Raw genomic sequence first — 16630 nt, 5'->3', positions numbered from 1 at the left:
TTAGGCTGGTTTCGAGATTTTTCAGTCCCTTCTGTCTAAACCAGCATTCTTCATAATGTCTTTGTGTTTTATTTCCTTTGTGCAGCACGGGGTGTTACCTTTTTTTCATTTGGTACTGTTGAGACTGAACAGAACATCCTTATTTCAGATTGCGTTCCCTTGAGACTTCAGCGCTGGTTTAGTGTCACTTACCGTAAGATGCTATAAAAAAGGGTCGAGTCGCTGCAGCTTACTGGTGTTAAATATCTCTGTGAACAAGCCTGGTTCAAGTAGTGTTTGTGGATCATTCTTTCATACCCGTATTTTTATTTCTGCAGGGTAGGAAAATCCAGAGTAAATGCTTATGCCCGAGGTACACTTAGTAACGCTGTGGCATGGGTTTTGTCTGCGGGCAGGCGCTTACGCATTGCCAAGGCTGCGCTGCTCTGCAGTAGTCTCAGCTGTCCAGCTCATGCACAATTTCTCTTCCCCTGTGGCTGGAGTTAGCGCGTAACTGGATCTGCACGAGAGGCCACTGCAGAGGGAAGGGGAGGATATGATGAACACGGGAGCAAAGCTGCAGGGACCACACAGGGCAGAAGATAGGGAAGAGCTGAGCTCAGGTGAATTCTTGTGCGAAGGAGGCAGGTGTTGGGAGGTGAGGTTTCAGCCTGCCCTTTACACACCCGCTTTGATAGCGTTTGGAAGACTGTTGTATCAAATACATGACTGTGCTCCACTTGCTTCCACTTGCTTCTCCTGTGTAGGAGCAGTAGGTTGGGCTTTTTTCCTTTCCCAGATGCCAGTTGTGACAAACTCTTAGAAACACCCATACCTCTGAGGCACCCACACATCTGATAAATTCACTTGATGCTGGCTGCTGGGTTCAGAGGTGTTGAGAGGGAGTGGCTGACAGGTGAGTGGTCAGATAGATGCTAAAATTATGTGGAATGTCTCTTTAAGAAGGGCAAAGAGTACATCAGTGTGACGGTGGGAAGCCCTTAGGCAGGGCAAAATCTGCCCAGTGCCAGACTACACCATTTAGTCCTTTCTCAGTGTTTATGCAGTTGGGGACACGAGGTGAATCAGATGAGGGTGTTAGCATCAAAAGTATCTGAACCTTCCCTTCTCCAGGAAGCAGGTACACTAGAAATACTACTCTGAGAAGGTCCTCCTTTGCTGTAGCACTGGAGCAACTAATTTACAAATCCTTACCTTACCCTGATCAGGATACTTATGTCCAGGTGTCATTTCTGGATCAGAAGGCGACAGTTCCTTTGGTCCTTAGGCGTAACCTCGGCAAAGCCGATCAGGTTTGCTCTGCGGGTTGGTAATTTCTGTACCACTGGCTGGTGATGTTTCAGGGATATTTGTGCTGTGGCAGTGGGACAGCCGAGTAACAGCTCTCTGGCCCCGTGCTGGTGGGTCTTGCAGGGTGAGGTTGCTGCAGACTGTCGCCCCCCGGTTCTGTTGTCCAGGTCACTTCAGGCGGTTCACCCGAGTTGGAGGGTGGACGGGAAGGTCTGGGTGACCCGAGCTAGCTTGAGTCACACAAGGAATTCAGAGCTGACTTCCTGGCATTCCTAACAAAGAACTGTTCAGGTCATGTTCTCTTAGGCACAGTTTTCTTTCATCTCCGGCAGGGCAGATTCCTAATGCAGGTGGGGACGTTTTGAACTCTTAACATGTAGTTGCAAGTTGAAGCACTTAAATTCCTAGGTTGCTTATTTTGACCTGGTGATCTTATGACCATTTCATTCTTCCAGGATTTTGCTTTGTGTAATAAAATATACTCTTGATTTAATCTTAGGTAACTAAATTCTTCCATAGTGAAGAGAGGGTGAGAATAAAGTTTTTGACAGCTGTTTTACTGCTTACAGAGTAATATGCTTGTCTTAAGTACTTTTGCTTTTGTTTCATGAATAATTTATCTATAAGGGTGCATGTAATCTGTTTGTTTTTGCATTTAGTTAATGCCCTGTGGAAGCAAGTATGAGCAAGTGTGGTCACCTCCCTATAATATCCTTCTCATTTAGATGGTTGTTCATGGGTTTCTTTAAATGCTGTCTATCTGTAATATGTTTTGGAATTTTTATTTATAGGAAGTTTATATAGAGTAATTATAGAAAGGTTTATTTATAGGAAGAGGTATGAAAAGAGATGAGCCTTTGAGAAGTTACACTCTCTATTCCCACTATGTTTCAGCCCTTTGGATAATTTGAAATGCAAAAGAAAACCTCAGAAATTAAAAGCAATGAAATGCCTTGGCAGGAAACCACAGAGATTCGGGACTGCTGATGCCAGGTGTGCCAGCGCAGGGAACGCTTCTGTATTCCCTGAACTAACCCCCTACCAGTGGCGTTCTGATAGCAGTGTTTTGGGTCTGACTGTCCTCTGACCATCACTGTTAGGGCAAAGGAGAATTCTACAGGATACTACGTTGAATGCCAGTCTTGTGCAGTTCCTGTGAAGTCACGTAATTAAGTTGTATTTTCTTGGTCACTGTCAAAAGTAATTCAGAGTCTGATGTGAACATTAAACATCAGAAAAGTTAGAATAATGTGTTTTAGGTGGTATATATAATGTGGAAGAAAATACATGATCTATGTCTCCAGATTGCTTCCAAATGTGTATTACAACCATAAAAGTAAGTTTTCCATGAAACTAATCTGTAAACTCTGGGGAATAGGGTGGCATCTACCTTACTTGCGGTCTGCAGCACTCTGCAGGCTGCATACTAGAAATTCTGTGGTTCTACAATAAAACAAATACATATATGTTCTGTTGTTACTAATTGGTGTTAAATGCTGAGTATAATTACTTCAAATGTGAAGAGGTGATAGGGTCAGCATTTTGTTCAGAAATTCGTGGGTTTGGAGCTTGCTTCATGTTTTGTGGAAGTCCAGCACAATAGTATTGTTGCGTGCCTACCTAATGTTTCCCAGTTTTCTACCATTTGAAAAATGGAGGTTGTAGGTGTTTTTTAGCTGTGCTTTGAATCATTCTAGTTAATGAATGTCCATGATTTTATTTTTTTTTTTTTCAGTCACCCAGCATGGGCACCCTGATGGGGGTGTATTTACCATGCATGCAGAATATCTTCGGGGTTATTCTCTTCCTTCGGCTGACTTGGATGGTAGGAATGGCTGGAGTTCTTCAGTCGTTCCTGATTGTATTACTTTGCTGCTGTTGTGTAAGTATATAGGTAAAATAATAACGTGATGTAACCTCTGTGAAACAGTTGAGAAACTTGGAGAGGCTGCATTGTAGATGCATGTGTAAAGAAAAGCCAGCTTTATGCTAGACGCTTCTATGTTTGCAGCCATGTGATTTTGGGTTTTTCTTCTTTTTTTTTTTTTTTTTTCTTTGCTAGTATTTCTAAACTGCCAAACTGTATCTAGTGTAGATATAGTCTTAAAAATAGTGTTTGTTTAGCAAACAGCTGTTTTCTGTGCTTATGCCAGCGCATGGCTGCCTCTTTTGCTGGACTAGCCAGTGGTGGAATTTCAGCTCTGCAGATGGAGGGCCACCTGCCGCCTTTTATCTTGCTTTGTCTGCGGACATCCATTACTTGACCTGATAAAGCGGCGGTCATTTCAAGCAGAATTCTCAACAGCTTGATGATGAAACTCCTGCTACCCTTGTTTTCTTTTAGATAATGACTTGTCAAGGTGGAATAAATAGAAACATTGTATCCTATAGGCAGCGGCAGCTTTACTTTATCAAGAAATAAGTTACTTTTTAAAAAATGATGTTGACACAATTGTTTTCTTTTCCTTGTTTTCCCCAGACTATGCTTACAACCATATCAATGAGTGCTATTGCCACCAATGGTGTTGTTCCGGGTAAGTGTAATTAGCAAACTTCTCATTTGTGTTTAAGAAGAAAAAAAAAAAAATGTTATAAGCTGTTAATGTGGTTTTATTCCAGATAAATTTTTTAAGCCAAGATACAAAGCCTGAACTCACATTAGTGTTTCTTCTTTGTGTCAACTAGTCTAAATATTAATTTATTTGGTTTTTAGTTCCCCCTTTGCTAACAAAAAGATACTTCAATTGAACCCCTAAAAAGCAGATATACAGTGTATAATTTTGTTGTATTCTTGTTGTGAAATTTTGCAATTTATAATAAATAAATGATAATTTTACTCTCATTTTTCTTGTTTCGTAGCTGGTGGCTCCTATTTCATGATATCCAGGTCATTGGGCCCAGAGTTTGGTGGAGCTGTAGGGCTGTGCTTTTATTTGGGAACAACATTTGCAGGAGCAATGTATATCCTTGGTGCCATTGAGATTTTATTGGTGAGTAGTGCCAGAGTAGTCCTGCTTTTAAGGCAAATAGCATATAGAAAATACCCCACCTATATATAACAAAATAAAAAATAAATAAGGAAGTAGTATTCAGTCAAAGACACAAGCTCATCATTGCTAAACATGGCTCAGTTGCACTAGTGAAACAGAATGGGCTGTTACGTTATCCCTTGACTTTTCCTCTAAACTGAAGGTTCCTGGTGAAAAGCATGTTGCAAATTGGAAAGCAGTTTACATTTCTAGCATAGGTACAATATCGCTGCAGTAATATAGACAGAGTCCTGTTCCTGTGTCCCTTCAGCTTGCTTTTTCTTCTTCTTTCAGACATACATTGTGCCACAAGCAGCAATCTTTCATCCATCCGGGGCACATGATGCATCCAGTGCTATGCTGAACAACATGAGGGTGTATGGCACTGTGTTCCTCATCCTGATGGCAGTGGTGGTCTTTGTAGGCGTGAAATATGTTAACAAATTTGCCTCCCTCTTCTTGGCCTGCGTAGTAATATCCATCCTGTCCATTTATGCTGGAGCTATCAAGTCCATCTTTGATCCACCTGCATTTCCGTGAGTAATGTTTCTGGATGGGGACATAGCTTTGCCTACGTGTCTGGAACGTGGGGTTCAATGGAAGTTACTCAAATCTTGTGCCTAATACGTTGTCAAGCTACCTTTTTTGTGAATTACTTCAGATTTTTTTAAGCTGTTTGTAGTGACAGCGGTAGTATTCCGCATAAGCTCTTGGAATAGCAGTTTCTTAGGGTAAAATGAATGTATTATTACATTGTTTAACTGTTTGGGTAAAATGAAGTCTCGTGGTGAGTATACAGATTGATGGAGGCTGATGTTTCTCTGCTTCCTGCAAAGACAATCCAGTATCTTAGCCCAAGGCTGTTGAATTAAGCCAGCAAAAGTCTTGCTAAAATTTGTTTAAGGCAGTTAGTAGGAAGCAGTTTGGCAGGTCCATTTTCCCCGGGCCAGTCAGACATGATGTGCTGCTTTTGCGGTTGGAAAGTGGTGGTGTGATGCAGCTGCTTGCTGAGAAATAGGGCATCTCTTGGGAATGTGGGAGGCGAGGGGGGGGGCGTGCTGAGGCTCCAGCAAAGCCTCCCCTTGGTCTGAGAGCAGGTTAGCCTGCCGTATGGGTAGCGGTGCTCTGAACACGACATGTGCTTCTTGGCATGTTGGCGGTTCAGCATGTAATATGGTTGCTTAAATTCAGAGCTGGAGCAGCAATAACACAAATACATGCGTTTTACCAGAAATGCAAACAGTAGTTCCTGATACTGCTGACAAGAGATGAATGGAATGGAAATAGAGGAGTTGAGTCTGCATAATTGTTCACAACTTAAAATACTGTGACCATAACTAAGTATTTGCAACCCTCAAGTGCTCCCTTTAGATGTTTATTATAATGTTTTACAACAGTGGCAGGTTTACAGCAGTAAAAATAAAACGGTGCCTCTACCTCCCCCTCATTATCTCTTGGGCTGTTCTTTAAATGTGCTCCCCGTCTTTCTTAGCTGAGCTGTACTCCTTTTTCTTCTCCTGAAATAACTAGATGCTATATTTATTCTTATATTTTCTTATTCTTATTCTGGAGGGGAAGGCTTCTCTGAAGTTACAGTTCACAGGCCTGCAAACCCTACAAAAATGCCCCAGTCTCTTCCATTTCCACGACTTTAGTGATTGAGAACACCTGTGGAAAAATTACACTTACTAAAATGGAGGATTTTTTTTTTCCCTGTGAGTGTTTTCGGGCCCTGGGAAGAGAAGCTGAATGAACTGTTAGTGGCAGCAAGCTGTTAGGCTATACCGCCATGTCTGGTGGAACCGTCCTTGGAGAAGTGGATTAAAATTTTCAGTGCCGCAATAAACTGTTTGTGGTTAGGTGAAACACAACAGGCACTGGAGGATTTTAGCAACTATGTATAGTTATCTTCAGTTTATCAAAGTTTATTGAAGAAGCAGCTTTGCTTGTTGTGATTGAAATGTATATTCCTAATTCTGAAGCTAAAATGTCAGGTTATTTGAATACTACTGTACAGAAACTGGGATAATGCAATTCCAAATATCTTTAGATATTCTAAATATCCAGTAATTTGAATGCTGGTATTCTTCAGATCTCTTCCAGTCCAGTAGTTCTGTTAAACTGGGGGGAGAGTGGCCTAATCTTTATTTTTCATTGTTCAAGGTAAATGTACCAAATTCAATAAATAACACTGATACAGCTTTTTATACCTCTCCTAAAATTGTTGGAAAAGTAGCTTTATACTTCGGACCCTTAAAAGAAACATACACAGTCTTTGTCCTGCTGCCACCACCTTTTCGAAGCTGAGGAATGATGTAGCAGACTAGAGGCACTTGAAGTTTCCATGTTAAGAAAGAGGAATTATGGAGAAGGGGGAATTTCAGTTTCTCGGTACCATATAATAGCGCTGGTTTTCGTGTTTCCCTTCCAGGATTTGCATGTTGGGCAACAGGACTTTGTCAAGAGATCAGTTTGATGTTTGTGCCAAAACCATAGTGAAGGATAACATTACTGTGGCCTCTAAGCTTTGGGAGCTCTTCTGCCACAGTACGAACTTAACCACTGAGCACTGTGATGAATATTTCCTAATGAACAATGTCTCCGAGATAGCAGGAATTCCAGGAGCTGCTAGTGGCATTTTAAAAGGTATGATAGATTTTTTTTGTTTTTCCCTTAAAGAGGAGGCATGCTGAGCAGTTGAAATAAGTTGAACTGTTCCCTGCTGGTTAAGAAAGAGGGACTGAAGAAATGTAATTACAGTGAAGAAAATTATCTTCAACAGCGAAAACCAAGTGTTAGGATTTTTAAAAAGAGGAGATGGCACTTCTGTCCTGATACAGTGCTTGTCTGCTGTAGAATTGATTAAATTTGCCGTGTACATCTCATAATTTCAGCAGAAAATCAGCTATAATTATGATCTATACCAATATGAGTAAGTTGTTAATATCTTTCAAAACTCTGTGTATCTGTGACTCACTGTTTTGGACAGGTTAAGATACATCCTGAAAGATAAGAGCACTTGTATAAAAATAGTGTGCCTCTTTCTTTGCCCACTCTTGAATATAATATCATTGAAAAATGTTCACAATTGAAATGAACTCCAGAGAACAGTTGCTTTGTGCCAGTGCCGAGTGCCCAAGGTTCTCATTTTCACAGAAACCACGTTTCTAAAATGGATTCAGCATTTATTAGTGAAATTTCAAATGCCAACCACATAATTCTGTAGTTCTTCCACTGGATAAAGGACAAATCTGTTTACATCTAGAAAGCTCATCAGTATTGCTGCTTTGGGCTCTCTGAGCTACTGTGTGTGGGTGTGGTGGTTCGTTAAAAATATGTAGTGTATTTCTTGGGGTTAAAACAGGTATGAAGTTAAAGTTACATTTAGTAATATTAAAGGGTAAGAAATGCTAGGACTTTGTAGGCTGTTAATATGTATTTGTTGTTTTTGTTATGGATTCCCTTGAAAGCATGCAATGTAATTTTTCTTTCATGTAACTTGTATATGTCTTTATTTGTGTTGATCGTTGAATTGCATTTGTAATCTTCAGTTGTAGACTCGTTATAATGAGAACAGGTTTGAACTGAAACATGCCTTTCTTTTCTGTGGTGTAATAATAACATTGAAGACAACTTATGGAGCAATTATTTGGAGAAAGGAGAGATACTGGAGAAAGCACATCACCCATCTGTTGATGTAGCAGGCCAGAAGAACAACCTCCATCTATATGTGCTTTCAGATATAGCTACTTCATTCATGGTGCTGGTTGGCATCTTCTTCCCTTCGGTGACCGGTGAGAATACTGGGACAGAAGGGCATCTCGGGTCTCTGAACTTTCTTCTCCCATGATCTTATGTTCAAAATGTATTTTCAGGTATCATGGCTGGTTCAAACAGATCAGGGGACCTCAAAGATGCACAGAAATCCATTCCTGTTGGAACAATTCTTGCTATTGTCACCACATCGCTAGTCTGTATCCTTTTAAAATTAGTAGAGTCCTGACATGTTGTAAGCGGCTCGGATGAATGGCTGTGTATCTGATTGTGGAACTGCTTTCAGGTGACTGAATTATCGGTGTGAGTGTGATTGGTCAATGGAAGAAAAACAGTCCTTGAGCTGAAAGTATTGGAATTATTATCTTGTTGTTTTCCATCCCATTTTTTGTTTTGTTCTTTTGCATTGCTGTTGCTTTTCTTTGCTATGCAGCGGTCTATAGCTTTTCAGGCTGGTGGAATATAGGTACATGTTTTTTAGGATGCAGCGAGTCGACCGTGAAGATGAGGGAAGGCTTTAAAGGGGAGAGATGATAAATCTCAGTTCCTTGGAGCAAAAAAAAGTGCCTTTTAACTTGGGTGAGATGAAGGAGTATAGACGTTCTTGAACATTTTAGGGCAAGATAAACTGAATTTAGAAATGAGACTAGATGTTCCCCAAGTGGGTTTTTTTTGGAAGTGGGGGAAGGTTCATGTGTAGAGGTAGCTGCTCACCAATGAATTTGTGTATTTATTTTTTTTTTATGTCAGTGAAATAAGATCATTTAACCTCAGCTTACAGGACTGTATTTTTTTTCCCCTTGGTTTTTAATACATGCATCTGATTTAATGCGATTTAATGATTCTTAGACACATCCCCAGCTGGCACGCCTGGAAGTGTTACACGCACTGTGCTCAGTAGTGAGCTCCGTGTAGCTGTCAATGACTCATGGTTTCCTGCCTGTTTCCACTGAGTCTGGAGCATTTAATGTGCAGAGTATGACCGTGTTCCTCATACCAGATTTCTGGGTGCTGAGTGTGCGCTCAGAGAAACAGTCTTGATCCCAGTTGAAGTTGCTGGGTTTTGTATGTAGTTCAGGGCTTAGGACCACAGGAGCTTTGCTCAGGAAAGACTCTTCATCTCTTCTCTGCTGCTAGAGAAGAGATGAGGCCAAGGTCTTTCAGCTACATCTCGCTGTTGGGGTCCTAACTACAATTTCTCAACCTAGGAGATTGAACGCCTTTTGCCTTTTCTTTTTTTTTCTTTCCTTTTAATATGAGCAAGGACTTCCAGACTTCTTTGTAAGAGCTTTCTGAATAAATCCCACCCAAAAAGGGCAGCTGGCCGAGATGGTGACTGTCCAGGCAATTCTGCTGTTTCAAAGCTGTTTTTTGCCAAAACTTGTCAAGCTGTAAATCGGGATCCTAGCTCTCTTGTCCCAGCTTCTTAGCACAGCCTTTTCCAGATGTGGCTTTGGGAACTGACCCTGTACCAAGAAGTCTTCATTTCCTATGAATGTAATAAATCTATATTGAAACAGGCCACAGACGTAACCCCCAGTTCTGGTGTTGAAATATTTACAGTTCAGAGCTTGTTTGGTGGTGGGTGACTTTCTGTGTAGGTATCTGTATGCCACCCAGTGGAAGGCTTACACCGTAATGTCTAGGAGTGGTCCATGTTTCTCTCTCTTCGTATTTTAAAATTGCACTTCAGGGGTGGAGTTCAGGATTTAACCATTCATGGAAACTTAAATCACAAGATCAAAAAATTTACTTGAATTCCAGATCCCAAAAACCTGGAGTATTTTGTGCTCCCCAATGCAGAAGTAGTACAGTAGAATAACAAACCCCATATTCAAGGACTCGCTGGTGATGTGAATGCCATCGGAGACCACAAAACGAGATGGTGCGGTGTAATGGTTTGCTGTTTGTCCAAAAGATTTTCAGACGCAGGAGAAGGAGAGAGAAAAGGATGGTATTTAAATATCGGTTTCTGTTTTATACTAGCAGATTAAATGGATGTTTACGTAGGAAAATATTTCTGTGAAGTTACCTCCTTTATCATAAAGTTTAAACCTGTGTTTTTTCAAAAATTGAAACTTAGAATTATTATACTTATTATAATAACTTTGTCACTTTAATGTTAGAAGGTATACATGTTTGTTTACTCGCCAGCTTTACCAGGTACTTAGGGAGGTGCTGCAGTGTAAATACTGTAGGACAGAGGCACATCCTGAACTTCCCACAACACTTTCTATGGTTGTTTTCATCTGCCGTGTCTAAAGAAATCCAGCTTCCTTAGCACAGCCTGCACTCCAGACTTCAGCTGTGTGTTATTATTTGGAGCCTGCATAGAAGGCGTAGTCCTGAGAGATAAGTAAGTTTTACTGCTTTGATACTCTCCTTTCTTTTTCTTTTTTGCAGGGAAGGTGTGCTCTTTCCCATCTCACCCCTCCTCACTCTGTTTTTCTTTTTTCTTTTTTTCTTTTCCCTGTAACTTTTACTTCTGGGTGCCTTTTAAATCATGTTTGTATGTAAATTATAAACAATGTTTTGGGTACCTTCTTGTATTTGATTTGATAATTTCTGGCATGGCTCCCTCAGATCTTCCATCCTATATCTTAGTTCCTGCATCTTTCTAGGTGAAAGTGGAAAATGATGTTGTGATAATAAGAATTTTATGATATATAATAAAAAAAAAGTTGTTGAATTGTTGAAATCAGGCTGCAGACACTTCCTATCTGTGTATCAAAAGGAACTCTGATTGTTCACAACTTTCTGTATTTCCTAATCAAGAAAATACATAATATTTAAATGGTATCTTAAACCTGACCTAAACCCCCAAACTTTACTGTCAAAATACTCCTCCGACTAGGAATGTCTCACTGTTCCTCTCCGCAGGTACGGCGACGCAGTGAACAAGAACTTGGTGGTGGGCACCCTTTCGTGGCCCTCGCCATGGGTCATTGTCATAGGCTCCTTCTTCTCCACCTGCGGAGCAGGTCTGCAGAGCCTTACGGGAGCCCCTCGGCTGCTGCAGGCCATAGCAAAGGACAACATCATTCCTTTCCTCTGGGTTCGTACATCTTCAAAATAATATTTCTTTTTTTTAAAAAAAGATTCTGTGTATAGTAACTAGCTGTTTGACTTCATGCCCTTGCAAATCAGATTTATTTTCTCTAGTTTGCCCAGCATTGAAGTGAAGGTCAGTATTTTTTATTTTAATGCTTTGTTTTCTTTTCTTAAAAACTAGGACTATTTTTAAAGGAGTTTGAATAGACACATATGGTCATTTTATGAAGAAGTCTAACATCTAATTCTGTGAAGCATAGAAAACCATTAGAATAATTTTCCTTGCTCTAGAGAAGGAAGTATGTAGGAAAATTACTACTGTATTTTGAAATTTAATTTTTGTTTTTTTAATTATAGCCTTGTGAAATACTTGGAAGATAGGCATAATGTTTCTGTTTCTTTAGATTTTTGGTCATGGAAAAGCAAATGGTGAACCGACATGGGCTCTTCTGCTCACGGCATTAATCGCTGAGCTGGGGATCCTTATTGCTTCACTTGACATGGTGGCTCCGATTCTCTCAATGTAAGAAACAGGCTGGTTGCTGTTTAAGGGGTGAGGGGAAAGAACGATGTTCTTGAGTTCTGCTAATTTGATTGTCTTTCAGAACTGTATCTTCAACCAGTAAAGCAAGTTACTGGAGCCTGAGTTCCACATCTATTATTTCTATGAATTCTCTGACTTCAGGCTCTACGTATTAATCTGTTTCTGCTCTGGAATATTCTGTGAATAAACATGTCTTTAGTATATTGTCATTTTGTTTGGGAAAATGTTATTTTTATCACAGACCAAAGATTGTGTTGATGTTGTAGCTAATCTAACTTGATCCAATCAAAAAACTCTTCTGACTGCTTTATACTGATGATTCAGGCTAATAAAAATCATAGGGATAGGCACACATGACAGGCAGATGTATTTTCACTGTAAGTCATTCATGTGATTCAAGTATGTGCCAGAATCTATAAATATGTGTGCTAAAAAGTTTTGTGCCTTTTTTTTGCTTTTGCAGGTTTTTCTTGATGTGTTACCTCTTTGTTAATCTCGCATGTGCAGTGCAAACGCTTCTTAGAACTCCAAACTGGCGGCCGCGATTTAAATACTATCACTGGTAAGCAAAAGGCCAGCATGCTCAACGCCTGGGCTGTTACCTGTGGGTTTTAGAAGAGCAAGAGCAGCCCTCCCTGTGAGGGCTGTGGGCATCTTTTATTTCTCTGGGTATCTGTTCTAGACAAGAGTACGTTGATGTAATAGTCATAGTGGACCAGACTCAGGTATTTAATGGCTTGAGAGTTTCGTTGCAGCAACAGGGTGCTAAAACTCTTAAGGACTGGTGGGATTCATTGGAAGCTTTACTTCCACTGCCAGTGCAGAATAGACAATATATAGAAAAAAGAGCAAGAGAGTAATTGACTTATTTTTAAGTTTTTTACCCCGCTACTTACTAATATCTGTGTTTTTCTTTGTAGGGCTCTCTCATTTTTAGGCATGAGTATTTGCCTGGCACTGATGTTTATTTCATCTTGGTATTATGCTTTGGTAGCTATGCTTATTGCAGGCATGATTTACAAGTACATTGAATACCAAGGGTAAGTGTTAACTGGATAGAAAAGGGTAGGAAAAGGGTCCTTTTTTTTTTTTAGCAATTATCTCTAGCCCTTCACATTTGGAGAAGGAACTGTCCAGAGATATTACTTAGAAGGCTTTCCTTTTTAGTTATTTTTTTTCATTGTTTTGCTGTGTCAGTGCTAAACAGCAGCCCCTGAAGTGCTTTGTTGTTAAGCCTCTAAAGGTGTCCGGTGAAATTTGAGTCACTGGAAGCAGAAACCTGGTTAGGAGCTATCCTGCTGTCTTACCACACGCAGTTATTTCGGGCCCAGAACAGCTGAAGGCAGCATTCCAGTGTATCTGGTGCAAAGGTCTGTTCTAGAACAGTCCTTGAGAAGCTGAATCTGCAGGTGAGGTTGCCCAGGGTTGTTAATATCCGACGGAGTCAGGCTGCAGCATGGCTGTATAACTTAATTTTAACAAGTTGGGTATTGAAATACCTGATGTTTGTTTATGCTGGGGAAGCCTTCTCTGTAGTGGAGTGTTGATTACAAATTAAGCACAGAATGGTGGTGGTGGGATATACGTTGGACTGAAACATTTGCATTTTTCTCATGTGATACATGGCAGGTATCACAGACACACATGCACAAATGATAAATACACATGCCATGCGTGCTGTGTATCACATTCTTAAACTTTCTGTATAGCGTGACTGTAAATGTGCAATTAAACACTCATGAAACCACAGTCACAGCTGGCTAAACTGTGTGTCCTTCACAGTGCGGAGAAGGAATGGGGTGATGGCATCCGCGGGCTTTCGCTCAGCGCAGCACGATACGCCTTGCTCAGGCTGGAGGAGGGCCCGCCGCACACAAAGAACTGGAGGTACTGCTTTGGGACTAATAAAATGCACTGTCATGGTTATCTGCTTACGCTGAAGGAGTGAAACTGGACTCCAAACAAGACGCTGTTGGTCTGTGTGAATGAATTTAAATGCCCAGAATATTAAGAAAAACCCAAACAAACAAGTGTTGAGCCTGCGGGAAGCTGCCATGTCACTGCCCCAGCCCTGCTGTGCAGAGCCTGTGTGGCCACACCTGGTGTGTCCTTTGGATCTCTAATCTGACTCTGAACTTGCAAATTCAGAAGTGGAACTTGGGGAAACTGGAGATCTCCAAATCCAGAGGTCCAGAGGCCGTGGTAATTTGCACTGGGGGCCCAAAGAAGTCACTGCTGTCATTCTACAGTTAAAAACAGGAACAGTGGCCAAAATTTTTCCCCTCTGGCTTTGTCTGTTGAGGACAGACCAAGTGGGCAAGAACTCTCCTCTCACTCCCGCATCGCACAACTCGTAGGCTCTGAGCAAGAGGACTACGAATCTACCAAAGAAGAGAGTTTTATAAATCCTTTTGCACTGGCTCAACCATAGCTTAAGACAGAAAATAACTTAGTTGATGTGTAGCAATGCCTTAAGGGCATAAGGCAGGTGGGATTTGTGTTTAGATGAGAATGTTTGTGTTCCCCAGTTGTTTGGCCCCGGTATCCAGCTAGATCTGGAAGGACAGCCTTATGGCATGAACACAGTGTGTGCTCTAATAGTACTTGAGCGAGCCTTGAAAATCAGTCACGGAAATAAAACACTAACGCGAGCCTTTTAAGCTAAGTAAGTACATGAAAGGGTATTATTACTGTCAAAACAATGCAGCAGAATTTCCTCAATGCTTCAAACCTGGTTTGAATCAAGAGAAATAAAATATTAATTAAAACCCCTCTAATTTGTGAGATACAGAAAGAATGTACTGTTTCAGAGTTAATATTCAAGCACAATTAAAGTGATGTGAGATGCTTTTTTCTAGAAGTGTTTTTGTTAAAGCCTTAGTAAAAAATATATTCCCTTTATTATTTCCTCCAGACCTCAGTTGCTGGTGCTTCTGAAACTTGACGAAGATTTGCACGTAAAATACCCTAGACTGTTAACATTTGCGTCCCAGCTGAAAGCTGGTAAAGGTTTGACTATCATAGGATCAGTGATCCAGGGGAATTTCTTGGAAACTTACGGAGAAGCCCAGGCTGCTGAACAGGTCAGTGTCTTAAACAATTTCCTAAAGTAAAAAGGGGTGAGCGGGCAGATAAGTTTCATAATCAAACGTGGAAAAAAGTGTATCAGAGGCACCTGCGACGTGCAGGACTGATTGAGGAGTACTGCAGCTGTGCAGAAAGGGGCTTGCAAACAAGTTGCAGCTGCCAGTTGCAGCTTTGGGAATACAGTAAGGTCAATGCTGCAACTTGTGTAAACAGCTTTACTGCATAAAACTCTTCATTTATAAGAAATAATTACTACGGAAGTATATATATGCTGATTAACAGACGAAAGAGGACTGTTTAGCTTCCTGAAATACCAAGAAACATTTCATTAACTGTCAGTTATTGCGAACTTAGCAAATGTGCTGTGTCTCTTGCAGTGTGGTGATAAATGTATTACAAAAAGCACTGAAGGACGGTCCTGAAAATTTCTTAAGAAACCATTTCATGTTTCGCACTGTTGAACCATGACATTGTGGCCCTGCTTGCATCTGTACGGTATCAGTGCATGACTGTTACCTTCCCCGGAGGCTTTCTGTACAGGAAAACTGTTATAAAGGGAAAAGTAATTCATGCGTTGACCAAGTTGGTTTAGTTTTTAAACAAATAAAGGTGTTCTTGATAGGTGTGGGAGGTTTGGTGCTTATATTTGTAAGTTGAATATAATAACACAGCATATTACATAGAAATCTGAAACTGAAAATCTGAAGGAAGTTAATGAATCTTGGGTTTAAAAAGGTGAGTGTTTTAGGATTAGAAAACGGAAAGTGAGATAGTAACGCAGATATCACTACTACTATGAGTAAGAGATTATAGCACAAGCCAAGAAACCCTTATCTTAATGTCTTAGAAATAATTGTCTTTTGAAGGGAACTCTGTGTGTTCTAAACAAGTATTGTACGCAATTAGTGGGCATTTTCTCTTCTGTTTTATTAAGGAAGGTAGATGAGCAGAACTTCACTTTGAAATGTGTTTTACCTGTGGACGTGTGAACCAGAAATTTACACTGTAACCACATGGTAGAGGAAAACTAAAGAGTTCCATTTGGTTGTAAGGTTTTTCCTTGCCTGTCTTGCAGACTATTAAGAATATGATGGACATTGAGAAGGTGAAAGGATTTTGTCAAGTAGTTGTAGCCAATAAAGTTCGAGAAGGAATTGCCCACTTGATCCAGTCCTGTGGACTGGGTGGCATGAAACATAATACTGTGGTTTTGGGATGGCCGTATGGCTGGAGGCAAAGTGAAGATCCAAGGTCATGGAAGACGTTTATAGGTGAGCTTTAAAGGTTCTGTGCGATCAAACATTGTGAACTGCGACGTTTATTACACGCATGGTACACACAGGGGATTTTAACAGAATCCTTGTGAAACTGCTTTTGGTTTTTAGTCTGTTTTTACCAGTATTGATTGTGAAGTAGATGATTTCTTGCAAAACTGCTCTGTGTTTGGAATACCACTTCTTGTAGGTAAAAGACCTACGAAAGATCTTCAAAGATTAATCTAGCAGCCAGAGTTCATCTCTGTAATGAATGGTTTACAAATTACAGACTTGAGAGGCGCTGTTTTAATGGCAAACTATAATTTGTTTCCTAAACAGTCTTTCTTTTCACTGGTCCTACCCTATCCGTCTCTCTTCACTACTGGAGCTAACACGCTCCTTGCCTGTATCCCTTTCCTTCCTCTGTGGTGCACTGATTTAACACAGATTAGAGCAGAGCAGGTGCTTTCTCCTCACGCTTAGCTTTGAAGATTGCTGCTTTTATTTCAGGCACAAAATAGGGCTTGTGTAAGTCTGCTTTATCCTGGCTCTGCCATTTGGTCTGATCTGTCTATGCAAGCCTTGCTGTACATGCTTTA

At 40.6% G+C, this 16630-nt stretch overlaps 1 protein-coding gene across 12 annotated transcripts in view; it reads left to right on the top strand.

Annotated features, from left to right (window-relative positions):
- The window catches only part of SLC12A4 (solute carrier family 12 member 4), a 58633-nt gene that overhangs the window by 35039 nt on the left and 6964 nt on the right, over window positions 1–16630 (top strand). For 10 of the 12 annotated variants that reach the window (XR_008749829.1, XM_013295998.3, XM_055818921.1 and 7 more), the window contains 15 exons: window positions 3026–3172; window positions 3770–3824; window positions 4150–4280; window positions 4614–4855; window positions 6751–6965; window positions 7949–8113; window positions 8195–8293; window positions 10392–10449; window positions 10974–11148; window positions 11549–11667; window positions 12152–12250; window positions 12609–12728; window positions 13471–13575; window positions 14603–14771; window positions 15851–16046. Coding sequence is in view for 11 of the 12 variants with exons in the window: in XM_013295998.3 (XP_013151452.1) it covers window positions 3026–3172; window positions 3770–3824; window positions 4150–4280; window positions 4614–4855; window positions 6751–6965; window positions 7949–8113; window positions 8195–8293; window positions 10392–10449; window positions 10974–11148; window positions 11549–11667; window positions 12152–12250; window positions 12609–12728; window positions 13471–13575; window positions 14603–14771; window positions 15851–16046 (2095 nt within the window). In the remaining variant the exon portion in view is untranslated. Of the gene's footprint in view, window positions 1–2265; window positions 2284–2358; window positions 2456–3025; window positions 3173–3769; window positions 3825–4149; window positions 4281–4613; window positions 4856–6750; window positions 6966–7948; window positions 8114–8194; window positions 8294–10391; window positions 10450–10973; window positions 11149–11548; window positions 11668–12151; window positions 12251–12608; window positions 12729–13470; window positions 13576–14602; window positions 14772–15850; window positions 16047–16630 lie in introns of those variants that run through there. The other 2 variants (XM_055818923.1, XM_055818922.1) reach the window with 2 other exon arrangements.

Source organism: Falco peregrinus, chromosome 14 (genome assembly GCF_023634155.1).
Source record: "Falco peregrinus isolate bFalPer1 chromosome 14, bFalPer1.pri, whole genome shotgun sequence".
Lineage (NCBI taxonomy): Eukaryota > Metazoa > Chordata > Aves > Falconiformes > Falconidae > Falco > Falco peregrinus.
Note: the sequence above shows the minus strand (reverse complement) of the source record. Positions and strands in the feature narration are given on the sequence as shown.